The sequence below is a fragment of the Dicentrarchus labrax genome, unplaced genomic scaffold (genome assembly GCF_905237075.1).
Source record: "Dicentrarchus labrax unplaced genomic scaffold, dlabrax2021, whole genome shotgun sequence".
Taxonomy (NCBI): domain Eukaryota; kingdom Metazoa; phylum Chordata; class Actinopteri; family Moronidae; genus Dicentrarchus; species Dicentrarchus labrax.
Window position 1 is genome coordinate 4,490,489 of NW_026136706.1, and position 24,608 is coordinate 4,515,096.

Below are 24,608 nucleotides of genomic sequence, written 5' to 3' on the forward strand. Positions count from 1 at the left end.
TTGGAAAGTAATACATCTGTTCCTCTTTGTAACACGCCAGCAATGTGTTTAATAATTATCTACTAAATACAGATTTTAGTGGAGAGTTGTTCTCTGTATGTGTATGTTTGATTTTCTTCAGCCATGTTATTTGTCCTGTTGTCAAAAAATTGATTGTTGAACATGATTAAAAATACATAATGCAGACAGATAACTGTATAAAAAGTTCCCTAAACAGGACATCATTTGCTCAAAATTCAACTAAATCACTAATCTTTACACATACTTCCTGCAGTTATTGAGTTCACTGTTTGGGATCATTGTACAGTTTTGAATATAAGATGAAACATCTATAAAATATGTCACTGAGTCAGGGGATGTCAGTTTACTAAATAATAGAAAAGGGGTTGGGAACCACTGATATATGTCATAAATATTGAGCATAATCTATTGTAAACCCACACTAATAAGTTTTATTTCCACTGATATAGATGGTGAAAGCTGTGTGTCTATCTGGATCACAAATAAGAGAATAATTTAGAATTATAATTAATTTTAAATGTGATGTGAAGTGTTTTTTAAAGGGCTAAAACAATAAAAAATATAATGTTTATATACCTCTCTCCGCCATATAACCAGATAATATAGAGTATTTAGCTGTGGTATAAATATAAAACTCCAACTTGAATGCTCTAACTGCACACATTAAAAACATTAAACAACTAAATAATGAACGAATACGACGTGTGACGAGAAGACTTCATATCCCAGAAGCCTCCGCGCCACATAAGTGATGTCACCTGATAACGGAGAGGGGAGGGTGTGCTAATGTTTACAACCGTCGGGCTGTCAGTGTTTTTATCGTAAAAGCTGTGATTTCTGTCGACATTTCATCCGCGTACGACAAGACGAGCAAATAATGGCGCGAACCACGTGACCTCCTCTGGCCTCCAGGTACCAAAAGACTTATTTAATTAAGTATTTGATGAGTTAATCAAAGCCAAACTTAGCGCTTAGCTCGTCAACGTTAGTTGTCTGATAGTGATAAACAGGTCAAACGTTACTACTGACATCAGCTGGACTCGAACCAGCTGCTGCCGGTGAGCTAACCAGCTTTATGAGATAACATTAAAAACACGAGCTGCAGCATTCACTTGTTTACCTCCAGTCAAAAAAAAAAAAAAAAAAAGCTAGCTCTGCATGCTAGCTGTTGCAGAAAGCGAGCTCATGTGACCTCGAGAACTTCACACAGAGAGCTGTTTATTAGTGGAAAATAACCTGTTTACTGAGCTTACTCTTCAAATGTGTTTACTGTGCACCACCCTCTGCGGACTGTAGGCTCGCTGCCACCTGATACTTCCATTTAACAACTCCTCAAAGTACAGCTGTGGACATATTCTTCTTTAATAAGTTGCTCTGGAGTCACTTGTTGGTGTATTTGCACTGTGAGCAGTGCTGGAAGAAGTATTCACATCCTTTACTTTAGTAACAGTACTAATACCACACTGTGAAATAACTCCACTACAAGTAAAAGTCCTGCTTTATTATGAGCAAAGGAAGTGTGACTCCTTGTTTGATGTTTGGATTAGTATTTGCATTTTACAGCTTTTAGATGTTTTACTACTTTATATACAGTTAGGCCTGCACCACATGAGGAACATCTGCAATGTGCTTTAAGCTTTAACTGTTCAATATTGCAATGAATCAATAAATATGAATTGAATTCAGAACTGGATAAGAACTGAATCTGTTAAATAAAATGATGTTTTTAGAGCTGCAACAGTAATGTTTATAACAACAGAGACACACTATAATTTCAGTAATATCTCACTGGAAAACAAATCTAAAATGTCAATAACAGAAAAATAATATTCCCGACATCAAGAGTGAAGTTTAGCTTCGACAGCAATGCATCATGTCCTAGAAGATATCACATGTTTGAAGCGTCTGTGTATTTCTGAAAGGTCAACTAGTCATGAGCTCAGACAAACAGCACTCTTTTCAGCTTTGTGACAATGCAGCTGATCCAAGAGGGTTTTTAAAGTGTTTATTTGGGCTTAAAGGGACAGTTCAGGTTCTTTGAAGCGGGGTTGTATTAGGTACTTATGTAGATAATCAGACAGCTCTTTCCAACAGGGGGAACTGAAGCCGGTATATCCATGTATGCTCTCACAAAAGCCACCAGACTAAACCAGATATAAACGTTTTCAGTTTGAAAGACTGACAGCAAGGTAAAGCAGTGGGAAATATCCTAAATACAGCGTGGGCTAAAACTTTTACTTTACTTTAAAGTCTTAGTTGTTGTTATTAAAAACCAGAGAGTAACATTGTCTCTTGCTTTCTTTTTGTTGCAGGTGTTTGTTAACTGTGAGTCCTCTGGTTGCTCTCGATTTGCTGCCATCATCTGGAAAGAACATCTCAGAGTGTACATTTAGCTGGTAAACAGGTGTGTATGGTGATATAAAAAGGTATTATCTGAGTATTATTTCCTTTTTTGATAAATATGTCACTTATTTTATTTGATTAATCGATTATAGCTGCTGTAAAATGGAACAGAGGAACAGTCTAAAGCACAAAGATCTTCAAATTACAACGATATTGTTGGTTTTTTTACGTGTCCCATACTGGAATTTCTGCAAAGTGACGTATAACTTGTGCATAATATTTGTATGATTTCATTTTTTTGGAGTAAGATATGAGACATAGAGCGTACGGACTGTATTATTGTAGTAGTTCTGTTGGTAGTATGTCACTTTCATAGAAACCTCATATGTTCTTGTTCATCCATGCATCTCTCGGCAGCGTACCGATGGAGTGGGTGTTTATCATGAACCGGATGAGCTCTCAGGGTAGCTCCGCAGCCCAGCGGAGGCGGATGGCCCTGGGCGTGGTGATACTCCTGCTGGTGGATGTCATCTGGGTCGCCTCTTCTGAGCTGACCTCAGTAAGGACTTTGTCTCAGTCAGTCAGTTTGCCACACCTGCTTCTGCAAGGTGGGTTGCAGTACGAGATAATGAGATGAGAAGAGGAGGCGCAGATGTGCTCAGTAGCACAGAGTGCATTATGGGGTCAGCCGACTATGGTGTGCAAGTGAAACATTTGTGATTAATTGTGTTTGCCCTTTTCTCTCCCAACAAGTGGTTGACCAAGTACTCAAATCTATAAGTAGTAAATATCAATACTGCAACTTCCTTAACATTGATATGTAAGTATTTAACATTGTAGGTCCTCTTATTACTCTCTGTCCTGCTGGACAGTTAAAACCATCTCACAGAGTCCAACATAAACATCTTAAATGGGTTAGCCTGTCACAATAACTACTTTTTTAAAGTATATTTTTGGGGGGGCTTTTATTGCCTTTATTGTAGTGACAGCTGAAGACAGACAGGAAAGGGGGGCAGAGAGAGGGGATGACACGCAGCAAAGGGCTGCACATCGGATTCGAACCCTGGGCCGCTGGCAGCAAGGACTCGGCCTCGGTACATGGGTCGCCAGCTCTACCGCTGAGCTATCCGGGCATCCCACAACAACTACTTCTAGACAATATATTGTCCCAGAAATTATTGCAATCAACCATATTATTGTCATTTTAAGAGCCTTTTTTGCCGCTGATGTAATGACCATAATAAGTACACCCTTTCAACTTTTAATTCCTAAAGTAACATTATGTAAGATATTGCTATTTGTTGCAGTTTGGTGCCCTCACTTGCAATACCACTGTTATAAATACGGACAGCTGTACTTGTGCGTTTGTTATGATTACATAACTTATGATCAAAAACTAGCGAGTCAGCAACTTTGCCAAAGCAGCCAAACATCAAGCAAGTGCAACAACACAACAATTCCTATCTTAAGATAAGATAAGGTGTTCCTTTATTGATCCCCCGTAGGAGAACTTCAAATTTGGGCACAGGGGGAATGTAGTTGAAAGAGCAGGAAAAGGGCAAAAAATACAGTAAAATAAGTAAGATTAGAATAGAAATCTAGTAGAAATCTAGAATATATAAAATATATACACTATATACAATAAAGTTGAAATATAATCCAGATGGATAACTGCAGTGGGTAAATACATGCACAATGTTACAGGGTATTGTGCAAAACAAAAAAGAAAAAAACTGTTGCAGTAGCAGGTTAACAGTCTCAATCAGCGGAGGTGCTGTGGAGTCTGATGGCTGATGGCACAGATGAGCCTCCGAAGCGCTTTGAGGCTCGGAGTGAGAGGGGTTGTCCATGATGGCTTTCAGCTTCCCTCTCATCCTCTTCTCAGTCACAGTCTCCACACTGTCCAGATCTGTCCCCACCACTGAGCTGGCCTTCCTCACCAGCTTGCTCAGTTTGTTTCCGATGCCTCCTCCCCAACACGCCCCAGCACAGAAGATGACACTGACCACTACAGACTGGTAGAACATCCGTAGTAGCCGAGTGCACATGTTAAAGGACCTGAGCCTCCATAGAAAGAACAGCCCCCTCTGTCCTCTCCTGTAGAGGGCCTCAGTGGGGTCTGTCCAGTCCAGTTTTTTTTTTTTTTCATACAATAAGTTGATAACGTGACAGACGATAATTACATATTGTATATATTGTACAATGTAATATTTGTGACGCCACAGTGTGGCACCATTACAAAAGCAGGCTGGGATGGCAACATAAAACAACAGGGAAGCTGCTAACATACAGAGTCATGGTAAAAAATGTAGAAAAAGTAAATTAATAACTAAACAAAGATACAGCAGTAACTACAGCCATTGGGTACCTGAGCTGTGCATCCTGGGGTTAAAGTATCAAGTGTCACAATCAATTGAGTAAATAGCATTTGTTCCTCTCCTCCTATGCTCTTAGGAAGAACTGTATTTAACTAGACAAACTTAAAGTTTAAAGACATATTTAAGTCAACCAATAAAAGATGATATCCTAACAGCCTCCTCTTGTTGGTTCTTTCCCGCAGTACATTTTCAAGCGACAGGAGTACAACAAACCCTTCTTCAGCACATTCACCAAGACCTCCATGTTTGTGCTCTATTTGCTGGGTTTCCTGCTGTGGCGGCCCTGGAGGCAGCAGTGCACTGGCAGTCTGAAGCGCAGGCGCTCTGCGTTTGTAAGTAGTTGAGCCACACTCTCACCACATGGGGGCAGTGTGTTTAAATGTTTTAAATGTTGTTTTCTTTCTCCAAACATTTATGTGCATTACACAACCTCAGTGATACAGAATCACAAACCGTGCCTTCTATGAGGTTTATTGACTTTATTTTTCTTAAGCAGAGAGATTTTGTCTGTTTTTAATCAGCAGGGCAGACTGTATTTCTAGACAAGGGATATTGAACTACTACAGTCTGGGGGCCAGAATAGCATAACAATAATAATGTAGGCATAATAAGCCTATTAATGTTTAATATTTTCATTCTCTTACAAAATTAATGTCATTTTTTATTAGCCTGTATCAATGTGAACAGAATAAAAGGGAAATCCATAAAAATAACTAGATTCTTAACTAGTAAATGCTCTCAGACCTCCAACAGGAAGGCAGCTCACTGAGGAGTGATAGTTAAAACCTGTAATTGCAGAATGCAGTCCTGATTAGCAGGAAATATTAATCAACTTTATCTAGTTCTGACGCTACTATGCGGTTTGCTAGTTGAAGATCCCTGGTCTAGATGATTGGTTTTTTATGTTTCGGTTTTTAATGGCATAAAAGATCACCCAATTTCACTGTGTCTATGCTCAGTTAGAAGCTGCAGCAGAATGCTGTTTTAGACAAATAAAGCCATTTTTATGCACGTTCAACATTTCTTTAAGTTCTGGATTTAAACTTTCCTTTGAGATAAGATAAACTTTTAAATGACTCTTTGGGAAATTCAGTCACCGCAGCAGAAAGTCAGAATCTGATTTCTTGGTTTTTGTCTGTAAGTTGATGGTTTGCTTGTTTCTGCAGTTTGCTGATGCTGAGGCCTACTTTGCACCCTGCACCACTGACACCACTGTGAACAACTGTTTGGTACGAAGTCTAATTGCAAATTGCGAAAAATTATGACTCTGAGCAGTAAACTAGTTCTACAAGTGCAACTAAACGAAGCACATGTGTCTGCAGTGTTTTATTAAACGCATAAACAATGACTATCAGCGTCTACGGTATAAACGTATGACTTTCTCTTTCTCTCTCGTGCAGAGTGAACCACTGTATGTTCCAGTGAAGTTCCAGGATGTACCTGCTGAGCATTCAAACTGTTTAATTGGGGACTGTGAATCTTGTGAGTACATAGTCGATGTTGTCTGAAATAACATGAAGCTGATTTATTATGTTGTCTCAACATTGCACCCCCCTCTGAATTTACTGATACAATGTAAGGGTTTAAGTTTCGTCTGATTTCTGATTGATAACCTCATCGATTTGGTCAACAACAGAGGGCAGTGGTGAGCTGTGAAAATACATGACATCATTGTTTAGAGCCAATATTAAAGAAATACAATATTTTACATGAGAAACTTTTACCTGACCTGTTATGCAACCTTTCTTTTCTCTCGTCTCTTTTCTTTCTCATACCATCATAATAAAAACCTAAACTACGGACAAAAGGATTTCGCTCTCTTTGTCCTGGCTGTATTTCACAGCAGTGGAAAAACCAGATTATTCTTTTGGCTTTTTAGTGATGCAGTTCAGGAAAGCCGTTACTGACCTCAATTTCTAGAGCTGGCCAAAGCTCCGTAGTAAAGGTTCTGAGACAGTTTATTAGGGTTTCTCTGTTGTGTTTGTTATTTGGCGTCTGTGTTTAAAATGACACAGCTTTTGTTCAACCCAGTCATGCATTTGAGCCTGATGAGGTTGATATTTTGTATAGTATATTATGTATTACATTTTCTGTTAGGGAATTTAAATAAAACCCGTTTCTCCCCTCCTCCGTTAAATCACTCCTCTCTCATTTTTACCTCCCAGCAGCTTCCAAAAAGCAGCGGGTGCGTTTTAGTAATATCATGGAAGTGCGTCAGCTGCCCTCTACTCAAGCCTTGGAGGCCAAACTGTCTCGCATGTCCTACCCAGCTGCCAAGGACCACGAGGCCATGTTGCGCACGGTGGGCAAGCTAACCATCACTGATGTGGCCAAAATCAGCTTCTTCTTCTGCTTTGTGGTGAGTACAAGTTAGCTGGAATGTTTTTGCTTTTGATATTACTTTACTGCGCTGTATGAAATTATATACATAATGTTGCTGCGGAATACATGAGATACAAAAAAATCTTCAGTTTAGTTTAAGAAGGAGAGTGGCAGGAGAGAGATTAAAGCCACAGACTCAAAAACAGAAGAAAAAAGTAACTTTTGGTTAACACAATAAATCAATAATGTGTGTTTGAAGAGCATTGATTGTCATATAGTAACAGTACAGCACTATTTGAATCCTTTAATTGATACATTAAGCTTTTATAAAAATTAAGATTGCAGTACTCTGAGCCACAGACTAACAGATGCACAGCCATCACAAATCACTGGCTTATAAAGATTTTATGGCTAGTCTATTAGCATACAATTGCCTTCTTTCACAGCACATAATCCATTCTGAGTCTTGTTTTCCTCCAACCCCTGAGAAAACTATCTGGCTCTTTAGCTGCTAGATTTTCTGCTATATTCACCAGCTAGTCGCTAACTTGGTTTGACACTGGCTACTGGGCAGGGCTGAAGTAAGTCAATTTGAGGGCTGCAAAAGCAGAACTGTGAGCTAAAAGAGGCTAAAGAGTTACATGGAACTGAAGGGTTTTCAGGGTCTGTCACCAAGACCTTTAAACTTCACACAGTCAAGAGTCGTTTCTGGCCACAACAGGCAGCTGAAAAAGCTCCAGAGACCCAGTGTACACTACCAGCTCAGCAGCAAACAGCAGACAGACACAGGTAGAGACTAGCTGGTGAACATAGAGGAGCGTTTAGCAGCTGAAGAGTTGATAGAGAGAAAAAAACAGAGCTAAAAGAGAGTGAATAATGGAGCTACATTCAGCAGATGGTTAGAAACCCCACTTCAAATGAATGATAATGTTTTTCTCTAACTGCATTGGTAACAAGTTCTCCATGTCAACTCAAAAGGTTATGGTATCTCACAATGTGTTTCTGCTGCCCCCAAGTGGCCACAAAAAAAACAGGCTGAAGGCTTCGCACACATGTTGAATTCATTTCTATGCTTCAAACAACATGTTCGTCTCCAGTTTTATTTAATCACCAACATCACTGTCCCCACTGCGGCGTGCTCATGCTGCACATGTTCATGCACGTTCTGGTAGAATAACATAGGAGCAGTACGGGGGGGGGCTGCTCATCAAAGCACATCTCTACGGCACCACATGTCCTGTCTGTTGTTTTTATGTCTGGCTGTGGTCACTTCTTATGAAGCAAAATTAATAACACACACACTTAAACATCATTCTTTATGTGTTATTTGGTTGTCAGGTGGCGACAAATGTGTTTTGCTAGTACTGTGGGAAAGAAAAGTGCCTTTGACACATATGGATTATGTAAGTGAGCAGAAAGTGATGGTTTATGAGCGCCAAAAATACAAGTCATTAATCATGTACCCTTTTCAAGTGATGAACTGCTTTTAATTTGTGACTCATTCTCCCTGAGCACAATAAAGAACTTCTGGGAAATATTAAAGTGGATTCAAGACTTTTAAAAGTTTGTGAATTATTATAGTCCAAGGTTTGAAACTGGCTATAACATTGTCACAATATACAAGTGATCACACATTAGATTTAGCTTTTGTCTTGCAAGGACTTTTGATTGTATTGATATCTTGTCATTTTGGTGGATTAACTTCAGTTCCATTAGTGGTGGATATTAAAACAGGAACACCTTATGTTACAAAACAATCCAACACCCCAGAAATAAATGTTCTGTACAGTTTTCTACAGTTTTGGAGTCGCCAGAGCTTCACAGGGGGTCGCAAGGCCTTCTTCTTTACGAGGAAGAAAACATAAAAATATACACAGTTGGCCTAACTACCTGAAATAGTTACTATTAAAAGTGTTATTGTTATTGAAGATATAAACAGAATGTGGGCACGGTGATGACCTGAACACGAGCTAAAAAATATATATACGACAAAGAGAACTGTATAAAAAGTTCCTAAAATTCAGGAAAACTCATCTCTGCTCAAAATTCTTCCAAGTTGCTCGTTTTATACAAACTTCCTGCACTTATTGTGTTCACTGTTTGGGTTCAATGCAGTTTGTCAGTTGTTCTCTACTCTTGTTGTTATGCATTGAATATAATCAATTAAATATCTATAAAACATCAGAGGTCGTCAGTTTACTCAAACATAGACAAAGGATCCATTAAGAAAAAAGGTTGGGAGTTTAGATGGTATTTTAGCACGGGACTGTTGTACTGTAAGATAGTGGTAGACCAATTAATCAACCCGATTATGTAGCATTATGAAGTAATCGTCATTGGTCAATGTCGGTGCTTACGATGCAGATAAACAAAAGTGTCTTAAAACGATGTTAACACTGCCTCTAGGGAGTTTTGAGGTGGTGAAAAAGTTGGTTTCGAGCCCTGTACTGTCACTCTAATGCATCCTGCTGTAAACATATACATATATTCTTTTCAGTTTGATAGAAAATGTCACATCATCGCCTCTGTTTCTCTTCCAGTGGTTCCTGGCTAACCTGTCCTATCAGGAAGCCCTGTCCGACACGCAGGTTGCCATTGTCAACATTCTGTCATCCACCTCAGGTGACTCTCCCACTCTATGAAAACAGTATGCACAATGTAAAGAGGAGACTATTGTACCTAAAAGGGAAATGTGTCTTGGTCAGGTAGTGTTAGCCATCATATATAGTTTACCCACTGCTTTGACTCGTCTGATTCACCACTCTTCTTTCTCTCCTCCCTCTTCAGGCCTGTTCACGCTCATCTTAGCAGCCATATTTCCCAGCAACAGCAGCGACCGTTTCACCTTGTCCAAACTGTTAGCTGTGGCTCTGAGGTAACGGCTGAATGAAAGTGTTGGCAGTTGAGTTGAGAGGGGCATGTTGGGAGGTTTCAGCACTCAGCACATATTTGCTTGAGTACACCGATCAGCCTTAACATTAAGACCACTGACAGGTGAAGTGAATAACACTGATCATCCCGTTATCACGGATATATTAGGAACAGCAGCAAGTGAACATTTTCTCCTCAAAGCAGGAAAAATGGGCAGCGTGAGGATTTGAGCAACTTTTACAAGAGCCACATTGTGATGGTTAGACGACTGGGTCAGAGCATCTCCAAACCTGCAGCTCTTGTGGGGAGTTCATGGTCTGCACAGGTTAGTACCTATCAAAAGTGGTCCAAGGAAGGAAAAGCTGTGAACTGGCGACGGGGTCATGGGCGGCCAAGGCTCATTGGCACAGGTGGGGAGTGAAGGCTGACCCGTGTGGTCAGATCCAACAGACGAGCTACTGTAGCTCAAACTGCTGAAACAGTTAATGCTGGTTCTGATAGAAAGGGGTCAGAACTCACAGTGCAGAGCAGTTTGTTGGTATGGCACCGGTCAGGGTGCCCAGGTGGTCATAATGTTATGGCCGATCTGTGTATTGTTATATGTGTCTCCCTCATGTGTGTCCATACTTTATGTTTCTATTTCTGTTCTCTAAAAGCTCGTAATACTGATCAGAGATCAGAGAAATTGCAACTTCCTCAAAGTTATTTTCTCTAAAAGTATATGATATGATAGCCAATAGGGTTGGGCAATATGTAAAAATTTTCCAGCCGGCCACCGTCAGTCCACCAATCGGTGATTGCCGATATATTAGTATGTGTATGCTGTTGTTTGGAGCCTCTGCGAATCACCTTGTAACTGTATTCCCTGTCGTCCAACTAGTGGAAATAAACCCTTAACTCACCGCAGTCAGATGTGATATTCTGGCTCTGCAGCTGTTCTTCCCGTCACTCGTTCTTTGGCTGTGTGTGCTGCGCCGCTGAACGTCTGTCACTGAGCGGCTCTTATTCTTCAGAGGCAGACCATTAAATTAGCTAAATAAAATGACAAAAAATGCCCCAAAAATCAGCCAAAAGAAAACAACCGGCCAATAGCCGATGTATTCGTCCAGTCGCCCACCATAACAGCCAGCAGTGTCAACACAAATCAGCTTCTGTGATTATTCACTATCATATTAAGGTCCATTTATTGTCATTTTACAACACAGGGTTGTACAACTTTAGGATTGTAAATGCTACTTTTTCCTTACTCCATTTGTGGCTGGTTTAACAACTACTGACCAAATTTTGTGAAAATCTTCTGTAAATGTTGATTGTCCTGAGAGGGGTAACTCCTCATGCCCTGACCTTTCCTGCCAGCAACATAGAAAATTTGAACCGAGTAGCTCTCATTTAATAACCCCCTGGCCTCGGCCTATTCCCTGATATGCATCCCTGATACATATTTAATATTTTTTGCCTAAGGCGCCTATTTCAATTTTGTATTTGTCTCAGAATGTTAATAAATGAAATGGTTGTTTTTATTACACAAGTCAGTCCTTTCCTTGCCAGCAACAATTTTATGGTTATTTAATAACCGCTTATAAACAAAGCTATTTGTATAGGGGCATGTAAAAAAGGACTTTGGGCAAGTAGATTTCTGACCCACTTGCCCCATGAACCCTGTAGAATTTATACAGTCAGGTTCTGGTTGTGAAATGATTGTGGTTCTGGTTAATAACAACAGTAATTGTTAATTACAGGTCTGTGATGGGATGCAGACTCCGGTCTCTTATATCAAAGATGCCCCACCCGCCCGACCTCCACACCCTTACACTGCTACATAAATAGAACAATTACTTTATTAATACAGGAGTTTTTTTAAAAGATGAGACATGTTGGAAAGAAAATGTATATAAAGGTCAAACCATGTGCAGAATTGTCCAATTTGGATGTTATTCCAAGGGATACTGGGCTGGAATATGTGAACATTGTACATCCTTTTAAAATGTAAGCTTTGCAACAGTCCTGTTGACCTGTTTGTGTATTATCTCTCTCCTTCAGCATGGGAGGTGTTGCCCTCGTGAGTTTCTCCAGCATGGACAACCCTGATGAGAAAGGCGTCACAGGTAACCACGGTGACACGTCACTATTTTGTAGTGAAATTGTACTTTTCTCTCTTGTCTAACAGTGTTGAATGAATACAGTCTGAAACCTTCTTTCTAAACATAATTGACTTTTACATTGTTATGAAGGTTCTTTGTGGTCGCTGGCTGGAGCGGTGCTGTACGCCGTCTACATCGTAATGATCAAGAGACGAGTGGATCGGGAGGATAAGCTTGACATTCCCATGTTCTTTGGTAAGCAAATGCTGAGTATATTAGTATTTTTAAAACGTCTACTAGCTATTTCAGCCATTAACAATACTCTTAACAAAGATTGCACCCTGTCTATGTACTAAAATACTATACCTCTGCACTGTTTAACTCTTTTTATTCCATTGAGCTGTCCGACAGAAGGTGTCTTTAGAGCTTTTCTGAGCTGGAGTTTCTGTGTGTCTCTCAGGGTTTGTGGGTCTGTTCAACCTGCTGCTGCTGTGGCCTGGCTTCCTTCTGCTCCACTACACGGGTTTCGAGGCCTTTGAGCTTCCCAGCCAGCTGGTGTGGACGTACATCCTCATTAACGGCCTCATTGGGACCGTTCTCTCTGAGTTTCTCTGGCTCTGGTGAGCACCTGACCCCTAATTTATTCAGGTCACAATGCTGGCACAAAATCATTACAGTATACATTTTATTTAAAGACATTTGTGGTGGTTTTCTACACTGAAACTGACTCTCTGATGAGTGTACTAATCTCACAGATCTTCAGTTTGAGGAATATACACTATTTCAGAAACATTTTAAGGCTGTGTCTGGTGACGCTGCTCTCTCTCCACAGGGGCTGTTTCCTCACATCGTCTCTAATCGGGACCCTGGCATTGAGCCTCACCATCCCGCTCTCTATTATGGCAGATATTTGCATGCAGAAGGTAAGTTTCCCAACGCTGGTACTCAACAGCGTTCAGTCAGACTTTGAAATAAGATTAAAGATAATGTTTGTTTGGCGTCAGCAAGACGCCAGTTTGAGGAGAATAGATCAGAGCAGATTGTGAAAAGAAAAGTCTAGGTAATGTGGACAGCAGTTTCTATTTGTTTAATACTTTGTCTGGAAATGTTAATAAATGAAATGTTTGTATTAGCCAAGTTGTTTTTGTTTCATCTAGTTTGTACAGCGTGTGGATGTGTGTTTCAAGTTAATGTTGGAATGTGAGTAAATATTTATAAATTGTTGAGTTTAAAGTTGCATTGTGTATGATTTAGTTGCATCTAGCAGTGTAGTTGCAGATCCAAATTCCCTCGCTTCACCCTCCCCTTCCAAAAACGCAAACGCCTCTATCTAGAGCCCGTGTTTGTCAGGGTTTGTCTCTTCTGGGCTACTGTAGAAACATTAAAGGCTACCCGCAGCGTCTGTAGATAAAAACAGGTCATTGTAAGGTAACGAAAACACAACAATTCCTTTATTCAGGTGATTATACACGAATGAAAATATATTTATGAAACTTATATTTGAATTCTGCCAGTAGATCAGTGTAAATGTTACACACTGAACCTTTAAATGGTTCTGAAATCTGAAGTCCGGTACTGACAGTACTTTCCTGTGTGTGTGTGTGTGTGTGTGTGTGTGTGTGTGTGTGTGTGTGTGTGTGTGTGTGTGTGTGTGTGTGTGTGTGTGTGTGTGTGTGTGTGTGTGTGTGTGTGTGTGTAGGTACGTTTCTCGTGGCTGTTTTTTGCCGGGGCGGTCCCCGTCTTCCTCTCCTTCTTCATCGCCACGCTCTTATGCCACTACAACAACTGGGACCCCGTCCTGGTCGGGCTGAGGAGAGTGTACGTCTTCATTTGCAGGAAGCATCGCATTCACAGGTACGCACAGTCTGAGTCTGAGCACCCTGCGACAGACGTATTCAGCTCAGACACTGGATCAGCAACTAATTACATTAACCATATTTGTTTTGGTCATTTTCCAAGCACACCGTTTTTAGATTGATTTCTTTCCTTTCAGGCAGCCGGTGGTTTCATTATAGGAAAAAAAACACTTGCAGAGACTTCACACTTGTTTGAACCTCCTTGTCTAATCCATTAGAGAGAAAACTGAAACAACTTTCTCTGGCAAGGTTACACAAACAGGGACTATTTTGAAAACTTCGGTCTTTGTCTGTTTCCAGACAGACCTTGAATTTAGAGCTAAATGGTCAGATCAAGGGAGGATTGAGCAAAACATGAACACCTTCTGTCCCTGACAAAGCTTCCAGTTTGGTTTTAATCTCATAAATAAAAAGACCTTGACACTTACTTTAGCTTATAAATAATAATAATAATAATAATAATAATAATAATAATTTACATAAGAGTGTTTGAATCAGCAGATGGAAACAGACAACTATCTGTTACCATTCCTGTGAAGCTCACTTTAATTTAAACAGAATAATCGTTTCATTATCGTTTTATCATTCATTAGAATTTCACAGTGAACACGTTTGATGATGATTTGAAATGTTTCCTGCAGTTAATATGACCTGTGTTGCGTATAGATAAGACTTGATCAGTGCCATTGTTGATTCTGCTTTACAGTCTGATTCTTTATCGATTCACTTATTGATTCTCAATCAATTTTCTGTATGGAAGTAGGTCTACGCAGGTTTTTCTCCAACTGTGTAGAAACAGAGTAGAAAAAAGGCTAATTGTAGCAACAGTCTGTCTGTCATCATCTAAAATGGATAAAATGACATATTTGTTCAGCATTCGTTTTCCAACAACATCCCGGCATTGATAAAAAGGAATTGATCAGCTTGGAGGTGTAGGATTCTTGTTGATTGGACAGTTTGGAAGCGGTTCTTGATTTCCATCCCTAGTCATGTACGACTGCATCTCACCAGGTCTACTTTTTCATATGAAATTCTCTCATGAAAGTATGTAAATGTCTATATTTTATGACAGTTGACTTAAAATTCATATTTGATCTGGCATTTCATTTTTTCCTGACTTTTTCTCAACACATAAACTGAACAAATCTAATTTGTTCTTGTTTGTACAGTAAAGTCCTGAGTTGGCAAGAGAAAGAAGACAGAAGGAAAAAAAAACTGAGAGGGATACAGAGACGTTTTTTTCTGCTGCTAATATTCTTTTCTCAGGAAATGCAGAAACAAGACCCCCGTCTGGTCTCTGCAGTAATAATTAAACTGAGTAAAGTCCAACCACAAGGCATCTGTTACCACATCTTAATGAGCTTCAAACATGTATTCAATATGCTTGTAAAAACACAAAGAATAACAGCAAAACAACTCGACTCAGTTACAGACTGCTTGAAGGCGCTCCGCTTCTGAACTGCTTGCTGCAATAGAGAGTGGACATCCGGGGAGATTCCACAGTGAGGCAACAGTTAAAGTATTTCAGTCTTTAAATGATCTCAAAAATGGTCCTAATGACTGATCTGATTGTCCATCCAACCTCCTCAGGGCAACAGGGGGTGTTTATCAGCAGCAAGAGCCACATGTGTGGGAGATATTGGTCATCCAAAATCTGGAGAAAAAATGTCCGTCATTGAAAAAAAGTTGCATTTAGCATGTTTGAATATACCAACACACCAACAAAAGGGTGTTTTCTGTCCCTGCAACTTCATTACAATGAATATGTAACTTCTACAACACATAAAGATGATTAAATTCTCTCTCTAAAGAATTATCTATCTCAAGCAGGTTATAAGTCTCTGCAGTTCTATTTTTATTGTTAATTAATGGCCTAATATATTATCAGGCTATAAAAAATAAAGGTGACTCACATACACAACCACTAGAACAAAAACAGCCACTTCGGTGGTTATCGAGTTAATCACATGACAACATCCTCACTGCAGCAGTTATTTCCAGGTGTCTCTCTGCTTTCAAAGTCACATTGAGTGCCTCAGATGTGGTTACTATGGCATCTGTGACGTAAGTGCAAGAAGTGTGTACATAGACACACGTACACTTAATGGGTGAAAATGCTGCTCCCGTGTTGTTCCATTTGTTAAAGTAAAATGGAAGTTACCTCTGTTCAAACACACACACACACACACACACACATCTGGGAGCAGGCTAAGGTAACTTACACTCAAGTCAAGTTTGTGACAAAATTCAAACAAAAAATATGGGTTTTTTTCAGCCTAGTCCTTTAAAAAGTTAAAGTTTTAAATAGAAAGTGAGTTGTAGTTTAGTTGTATTGTGGTGTGTGACCTATAAAAAATGAATTGACCTTAACTCTGACACGCACACTTAAGAGTCTTTTCTTCTCTGACATTCTCACAAGGACAATAGACTCAATTTGTAGCTCGCAGCCTCGCTAAGTTAAGTCTGTAATCAGATGTACATGCTCGACTGACTCTCCTCTCCGCGGCAGTTATGCTCTCCATTCTTCTGTGAATGTTTGTTCCCGTTTGCTGAGGGATGATTATAATAATGATGGTTGTCAAGATGATGACTGTGATGATGATTGACACCCAGTTCCCTCCGCCCGCAGACTGCCAGAAGACAGCGAGCAGTGTGAAAGCCTTATCCCTCTACACACCGTGTCCCCCAACGAAGGAAGCTTCTGTTCGTGATCCAACAGTCAAACACAAAGTAAATGATCACTCAGCTCTTCCTGGCTTTGACCTGTGTGTTGTTCACTGGTGTGTTTGTTTATGTGCATGTTAGTGTGTGCGTGAGTGTGATTATACATAAATCAGCCGGGTTGTTTGAGTCTTAGCCTTGACAAAAATTTGGAAAATTAAACTTAAAAACAACTGAACTTTAAATTACTGCCTTCGGTGTGTTACAGTGCTGCCGTTAAGTAATTCACAAACAGCAACTTATTTCAGTTAGATTTTTTGTAAAGTGAGACAGCTTCTTATGTTGAAATATATAGTACACAATTAAAATGCAATGCTACTACTTTATAAGGCACAGTAGATACAGTAAATCAAGGACTTGGTTGACAAAAGGGGAAAAAATCTGTCTAACTGCCTCTTCTGTATTTTTGAACATTTTAAAGCTGCCCTAATAATTATTTAAATATAAACAAAGTGTACAATGACCGTGTACAAGGTGACAAACTCACAGTGAATTGTCACCGACTCTGCAGTTTCCCCTCAGCTTTGGACAATATTTTAACATCTTTTAGCTCATTGTTTTGGTTTTCGTCCTCGCAACTCTCCTCGACCTGGTTTCAGCTCTAAAAACACACTGCAGACAGACAAAGTTAGCAGCGAGCTGGTGAACGTACTGGAGCTAAAGTAAACTATATATATTCAGGTCCTGCCCTGATCCACAATGTTCCTGGACCTGAATGTGGTTTTAATGTGGCTTATTTCCCTATTGTTAACATTGTTGTCATGGTGACGTTAAGCGCAGAAGACACAGTTTGTCTCGTTGCTGCCGAGTTCACACATCAGCGTACCAGAGAATTTGCTACCACTTCCTAAATCGCAGATACAGGATGAAATGAGCTTTAGAACCCCCGTTATAAGGTGATAATATTGTCAGTGTTTTGCTTTCAGCTTGTTCTGCTGCCCCCCAGTGGCCAAAAAAACAATCAATACGTCTATCTTTAACAATAATAATAGTCCCAGTCAGTGAGGATTTTACAGTAGTTGACGTGGATTCCTGCTACCTCCTCTCCGCTTTCATTCAGTTGTTTCTCTCTGAACATCTGTCGAGCATTCGTCTGGCGCCCTCAGTGTTTGGACGTGGTGGTGAGTAAGAGGAGACACAAGACGAGCAGGACAAGGATGATCATCACATAAATATTTTAGATCAGTGATTTGCCACCCACTCCTCAAAGTCTGCATCTCAGCGAAGCCACCCTGCCTCTTCACTATTCATAGGCTTAGTCAAGCTTTTCTCATCTGCCTCCCAAACCCACAGAGTAATTGCCAGCAGGGCAGAGAGAGATTTTGAACTCAGCATGTGGCTTCTAATAGAGGCGTTAGTGGGGAATGAAAACTGTGCAATTTAGGACAAACTTAAGCCTGTCTGCTGGGTGTGTAGTGTCTAATGGAGGAGCAAGTGCATGTGTGTGCATGTCTGTGTGTCATTAGGCTGCGACTGATGATTATTTAATGGATTGACTTTTTGATTAAATGATTGACAGCTTCATCTGTACAATGTCAAAAAAATACTAACAATACCCATCACAAGCTCAAAACGATACAAAGGATATCTATTAGATATATAAGAGAAAAAGCTGAGGTCTTGAGTCCCCTGAACGCACCAAAAGAAGTCTCTGCAACTTTTTAATTATTTGATATTGCGATATTTTGTATCGTATTGATACTTATTTTTTTAAACCTCCTCCGGCTGTGATGTTGGATGTTACAGGGACTGTGATAAACACAAATCTCAATCTCAATCACATCTCAAAGTAAAACTTTTTACTAAAATTGCAACCTATGGCTTTGCTTTCATATATCGCAGTTTATTAATTCCTAACCCCTAATTGTGATATGTATTGTGAAATGTATTGTATTGCCAGATCTTTGCCAATGCACATCCCTGATATACACATTTATATGTGACTTCCAGATGTGACGGTTTAAATGTTTTCTAAAGTGTAAGAAATACAATTCTGGTCAGGAGACTTCTTTATGTATTTTGTTGACTTATATTGAGTCTTGAAATACTTCATTACCCAGTGTAATGTTTCATTTTTTAAACTATAGAATGTAAAATCTTCCCGGGTTGCCAAAACCCCTGAATCCCCAGAAAAAAGGACATGACCTCTGTGTCCTTTGAGGACTTTCTGTCTGGGACATGAGGCTTGTAGCTCTTAGGATGATGTATGTAGCTGCTGTGTATTTAAGATCCTTTAACAGGCGTCTCGTTTTAAAACTAAACATTAGGGCTGAACGAGTACTTTGCTGAAATGAGTATCTTGAAGGGATAATGAACCTTTTACGTACTTTTTTAAAATATCAGTAAAATGTGTCAATATTAATTTTCTTAAACAATAAATAAAGCACAAAAAACATGTTCTGTAAATATTTATTTTACTATATTGATCAAAAACTCTAAAGCTCAATTCTGAAGCTGTTTTTTTGAATAGTTTTCCAAAATAAATATAGCAACTTTTGATCAACCCATATTAATTTCACCTTGTTAGTCCCGCCCATGTCTGGTTTAAGCCCCGCCCACTCCCAGGATGAATACAGATACAGATAATTTAGTTTGGTTGAACAGACACAGATAACGGAGTACTCACTCACAAAATATAAAAAACTCACCTAGAGACCGAGTTTTCAGCCAACTCACGTAGTTTTAACATTAGGATTAACTTATGCTGTCTTGCTACCTCGCTCCTCAACCGTGCTTGACGCTGGCGGTTCAAGAATGCACAGAATAAATATCGATATCTCTGGTTCTGCTGTATCAACCATAAATGTCTGTACACAATATAGTACACATAGCTTTTGTTTCACTCATAATATTCTCTGTGTCTCCCAAGGTGGCGAATGTGGATCTCGCTGAGAAGACAATCTGGAAGCTTTCAGAGACATTGAACTTCCCCAGTGCCTCATATGAAATCTATTTATTTTCTACAGTGTTGAGACGGCGCATCCATTTCTACAAGTTCATCTTTATTTTCACATCTTCAGTCGTCACAGACTGAGATTCGTATTCGTTTTGTTTTATTTTTTGCTGTGTAAGAAGAAAACTTTATGGTGCTCAAGGTGCTGGACATTATCAGTGATTACTATAGTGTCACGTGACCAAATGAAACGGTACATGTTGAACTTGATTATAACACTAACAGAGCAAACTGTGTTAGAACTCTGAAATCAGTTGGAGATCTTATTTTTCTAGGATGCACACGGTGTCCGTACTGGCGTCACGCCGTTTGTCCGTAGGCCTTTTTGAAGCCTTTGCTGCTTGTTTGTGAGAGTGTGTGTGTGTGTGTGTGTCAAGCAGACAGCGCGTTTTCACAGACGATCAATCTGTCAGACATGTATGTGAGGAGTTTATTTTTTTAATTGGCTGCCTTTGACGGTATGTTATTTCCATACACACAGATCTCCTTAAATGTTATACCGCACTGCAGCAGTGTCACTAATTCCAACATCTGGATCTGCGGTGCCATCTGGCGCTGCACACTGATGGGTTCGTGTCACCAGCCTTGGCAGCTCGGATAATGACAGAACCGTTCTGAGTGACCTCTATGTGTGAGGTATTATAACACTGTCCTGATAGAATCTAACATTTTAATATCCCCTCGTTTTTTTTATTTCCTTTTGGATTAGTCTTAATTTTCTTTTTGTACGTCGGAAATGAAAAAAAATGAAATCACACTACAGCTTGAACGAGAAAAGCGTCACACCCTTCGCAGACAGATTTTCTCGTTCCCTGCAGTACCTCTGACAGCGCTGGATCATGAAGACAAACTGTGACAGAGACGTGATCTATTGTGTTTGAATATGAAACGATAAGCCTTCCGCTATAAGCTACAAAATGCCTTGCTGCAATAACGGTCTGCTTGTGTGAGCAGTTTCCTTTTCCAAAATGGGTGTAAATACTGTACACAGTGACACATTAACAGAGTATTGATGTTTTTTGTTTATGACCACTACAGATTCCTCCTTTTGAGATTATCACTTCATATTTTATGTATCATTGAGGAAGAGTTTGCATTGCAGTCAAATTCTCTCTTTTACTTTGCGACTGATTGGACTGTTGTATATGATCTATGATTTTCTGAAGAAAAAAAAAAAAGATTTATTTACTGTGTTTGTGATTTCATGTGATGAGAAAAGAGCCTTTCTTTTAGCGGGCCTCAGTGTCTGTCATGTAATCCAGGATGAAAACACTACAGGTGAAGGTTAAATGTCAACGTTATTCCACTCAGGAGACGTCCGGTGCGTGTGCGTCTTTATGGAGTGTGTGTTGTTATGGCACTCACCGCTGACGGAGCTAGGAAGTCGAGGAAGTGAGGAGGTAAATGAACGGGTTGAGCACTTTAAGCGACAGATATAAACTCGTCTTGTTCATGTTCATTATTGCCAATCTGTCCATCCTTCTGTCACAGTTTTTTTGTTTTAGGGTAATTGGTTTACAAAGTGGTAATTTTTTTCCCATGTTGTCTGGTTAGACTTCAAAAACATTTTTTATTTTTCATCTTTTATCAACGGTGCTTGTGGAATCTGTATATGATTTTTACGCGATTATCTTTTTTTCTTTCTCAGGTTCTTTGTCTTGACTTTCATATCCGAGCAATTCCTTTAAAGTGTCATTAATGAAGATGTTGTCAGATCTAAAAGAAGGCCAGGAAAAAGACTCTAATAGTAACTTTCCTTTTATCAACCTCAGCTCTTGAATTATACTTTTATTTTGCAAGTCTGTTTTCATACTTACACTGCACTATTAAAATATATCTTTTTAAATCTCTGTGTTTAATGGTGTATCTCTACAGGATCGTATTTCTTTTAACTAGTGCCTGGATTGGACCCAAAAAGATGCAAGTATCCTAATTCAGTACAACCCTAACTAACTCTTTTGGCATTTGTTTTAACCAGGACATTTTCAGTGCCATTTCTTTCAGTGTTAAACTTCTGCTATGTGTTTACAGAGCATTGTTTTTTTCACACACGCATTTCCCACAAGTTTTCTACAAAAACCCCGCCCTGCTGCTTCCGAGTAGGGCGCGTCATCGCAGAAAACTTGTGGGGAAAAACACTTGAGTGTTGTGAAAGTGTTTAGGGCTGCATACCTACACTCAGTGGTTTGAGGCACGCAATAAGTGTTAGTAAGTAAGAGTACTCATGGACAAAGTACCAGTACTCAGGTCTGGTGAGTACCGGTCTGTTTCAGGTACTGCTTCTGGTGAAACACTGCAAATGTTAGTAAGAGCAGCATCATTTCATTGTGTATTTGCTGTCTGCTCCTGACTGTCTCCTTATGAACAGGTCTGTTGTGCAGATTCATGGTAGGTTGTAGCGCCACCATCAGACAGCTATACTATGAAGGGAGTTGAACCTACTCACATTTAATTTTGGTTCATCAAGCACTGTAAAACCAGATAAGTTCTTTTAACTTTTTTAAGTAAAATTAACAACATTTAAAAGTTTAGATTAACATTCTTGATCAAGAAGTTTAATCATTTTAAGTTGTACTGTGTACAAACAAACTACCTAGTAAAGTTATTAATCAGGAATGTTTCTGTAACTTACAAAACTAAGTTAGTGCCACTTCAAATTACTTGTTAAAGCGGCTTAATCAAGATTTTTTTAACCTAATAAACTGAGTTTGTTTCACTTGAAAATTTTGATGCAATCAGTAAAGAGCCTGGGTTGACAGGATTGCTTAAACTGATGTGAAATGCTACTGTGACGGTGATGAAGATGTTAGTTATTCCAATATACCTCAGGTCGAACGTATCCACCGTTTGTAGTACAAGTTTACCTGGAAGGTTCTCCTGAAGTAAACTGGATGAACCAGTTCCCTATTTACTCAGAGCAGTGACAGTGTGAAGGTAGTATTAGAGCGCGATGCAGCAGTGTTTTACTGACTGTTGCTGTGGTTGTCAAACTGCCAGTGGCATTATTTTAGCTATGCTTGCTGAATTGGTTGTGGTCAGTTAGCACCAAAATACACTGACATCATATTCTGCAGACATTGTGGTCTTACAATTCTTTTCATTTAGTGCCACCAGCAGGTCAAACCTTTATTTATCCAGCGAGATATCTTAACATTTACTCTTTAGATAAAGACCATCACTATTCATTATCATTATGATCAAATACCAGCAAAGCTACTGACGCCCATCAGTCTCAGCTGTAATTTGTTTACACACAGAACCCATCTTCATTCAAATATCTTGAGGTCAGAGGTCAAGGGATCCCTTTGAAAATGAAAAAAATGGTTGCAACTTACCAAAGTGTTGTTTTCATCCAGCAGCTGTCGGTTTAAATCCAATCCAGCATGGCTGTAGACTCTGGCTGTGTCCGAAATACCTCAGTAAACTATTAGTGCCCATTATATAGGGATTAGCGAATGAGTGAACAAACTATTTTGATAATTGATTAATGATTTTCTGATTCCTAATCAAATCTCATTTCTTAAGAATGTCCAAACTCTGATTTCAGCTTCTAAAATGTGATTATTCTTTTCTTTTTCCTCTGTGACAGTAAGCTGGTGTTTGTAAATCCATATATAGATCTGAAAATGTGTCGACAAACCTAAACCGAACCCAGATTTATCTACACATTCACAAAACTCAGTACATATTTACACATCTAATTACGCACACACACAGATTGAGATACAGTTACACAACAATCCACTCACATTTGTAAATAGCTACACATAGAAAACACATTTTTCACCATTTTCTGACATTTTTACATAAAGAAATCAATAAATTGTCTCTTGCAGCCCTACTATACAGAGGATACATTTACACAATAAGAACTTTACATTACAAATAAAACTGCGGACACTAACTGCATCTCATTATAGAGTAAATACAGAGTGATCGTAAACACAGCATTTGTTTTTCTTTGTGAAATAGTTTGAAAGTACTTTTATTTACTGTCAGACTTTGGAAATCATGTTGGATTCTGGTTGTCTATCAAACTGAAAAAAATAATTTAACAACTTCACCAAGAAAAGTGTACACACACAGAGAAGAGCTTGCAATCGTATCCACTTAGAGACTGTGCTGAAAGAAGCCGTATTCACACACATTCACCTCTTCGGGGCCATTCGTCTTGTGTTTGCCCGGGTCTAAAAAAAAAAGCACCTGCATTCTCTTTCATAAGGTTGTATGAAAACATGACTCGGTTCGCTAAACATAGCTTTTATATTACTTTCAGTGTGTACTGCTGCGTGATGGCTATGAATTCAGAGAAAAGATGCCAAAAACAGTCTCGTGGAACGTCAGTTGTGCTGCTGAATGCCTGCAAACACAGCATGCCTCGCAACCACAAACATCACATTTAAGCAGACTAGTGGCCTAAATGTTGAGTAAAACCTGCCGTTGCATAAAGGAGGAGACATTTTAGCTCCTGTCGAGTACAGAGTATATCTTCCCTGAGGCATTTCAAGTCAACCTAGAGTGTGTCCCTTTTTGATCCTCTCAGTGTCAAGTGGAGGCTCGAGTGTGTAAGACTTTTTCCTTTCGTTTCTTTCTCTACGTGGGCTGGAAGTCGTCCTTATCGCTCCAGTGCATGACTGGTTTTATAATGTAAATAATTAGGCATTAGTTAAGCCCTTCTCAACCATTTTATGTTGGCTCATTTCCTTTAACATCTAACAGCTGTGAATGATTTCTAGCACGCAGCACTGACCGTGATGTGTTTATCTCAGTCATAAAGACAATGTCATGCAATCTCGTACACATGAGCACCTCATTATTGAGGTATAAGAAAGCATATCATGATTACACGCAGGCATATGAAGGCCTAATTCAGATGAGATCTGAGACGGGAATTAAGAGGCTTGCTGAGCAATCAACCTTGATTTTATTTTCCTCACTTTTGACAGTTAACATCTGGCTGACAGTGAGGAGCCACGCAGAGCGCGGTGGTTTAATTGACGGTATCCAACAATATTCAATCACAGCGAGAGGGCACTCAAAGCTTTTATCTAATCAGGTTCAA

The 24,608-nt window shown here is 39.4% G+C and overlaps 1 protein-coding gene across 2 annotated transcripts; it reads left to right on the forward strand.

The window, feature by feature from the left end:
* Positions 1 to 782: 782 nt before the first annotated feature.
* LOC127365674 (solute carrier family 35 member F5) lies at positions 783 to 21,392 on the forward strand. 2 transcript variants are annotated; one of them, XM_051404034.1, is made up of 16 exons: positions 783 to 933; positions 2,334 to 2,425; positions 2,782 to 2,923; positions 4,925 to 5,074; positions 5,909 to 5,971; positions 6,143 to 6,224; positions 6,908 to 7,101; positions 9,605 to 9,686; positions 9,852 to 9,939; positions 11,976 to 12,040; positions 12,167 to 12,271; positions 12,477 to 12,636; positions 12,849 to 12,939; positions 13,716 to 13,870; positions 16,502 to 16,602; positions 19,463 to 21,392. In XM_051404034.1, the coding sequence occupies exons 3-15, from the start codon at positions 2,789 to 2,791 to the stop codon at positions 16,581 to 16,583; spliced, it is 1,452 nt and encodes a 483-aa protein (XP_051259994.1). In that variant the 5' UTR covers positions 783 to 933; positions 2,334 to 2,425; positions 2,782 to 2,788; the 3' UTR covers positions 16,584 to 16,602; positions 19,463 to 21,392. The 2 variants fall into 2 exon arrangements, with proteins under 2 accessions (XP_051259994.1, XP_051259995.1); XM_051404035.1 differs by having other exon boundaries at positions 6,911 to 7,101.
* The last annotated feature ends 3,216 nt before the right edge of the window (positions 21,393 to 24,608 follow it).

Coding starts and splice junctions, on each gene's coding strand:
- LOC127365674 (XM_051404034.1), top strand. CDS start 2,789: ATGGAGTGGGTGTTTATCATGAACCGGATGAGCTCTCAGGGTAGCTCC. Junction 6,225..6,907: donor AATTGGGGACTGTGAATCTT/GTGAGTACATAG, acceptor TTTACCTCCCAG/CAGCTTCCAAAAAGCAGCGG. Junction 12,637..12,848: donor TCTGAGTTTCTCTGGCTCTG/GTGAGCACCTGA, acceptor CTCTCTCCACAG/GGGCTGTTTCCTCACATCGT.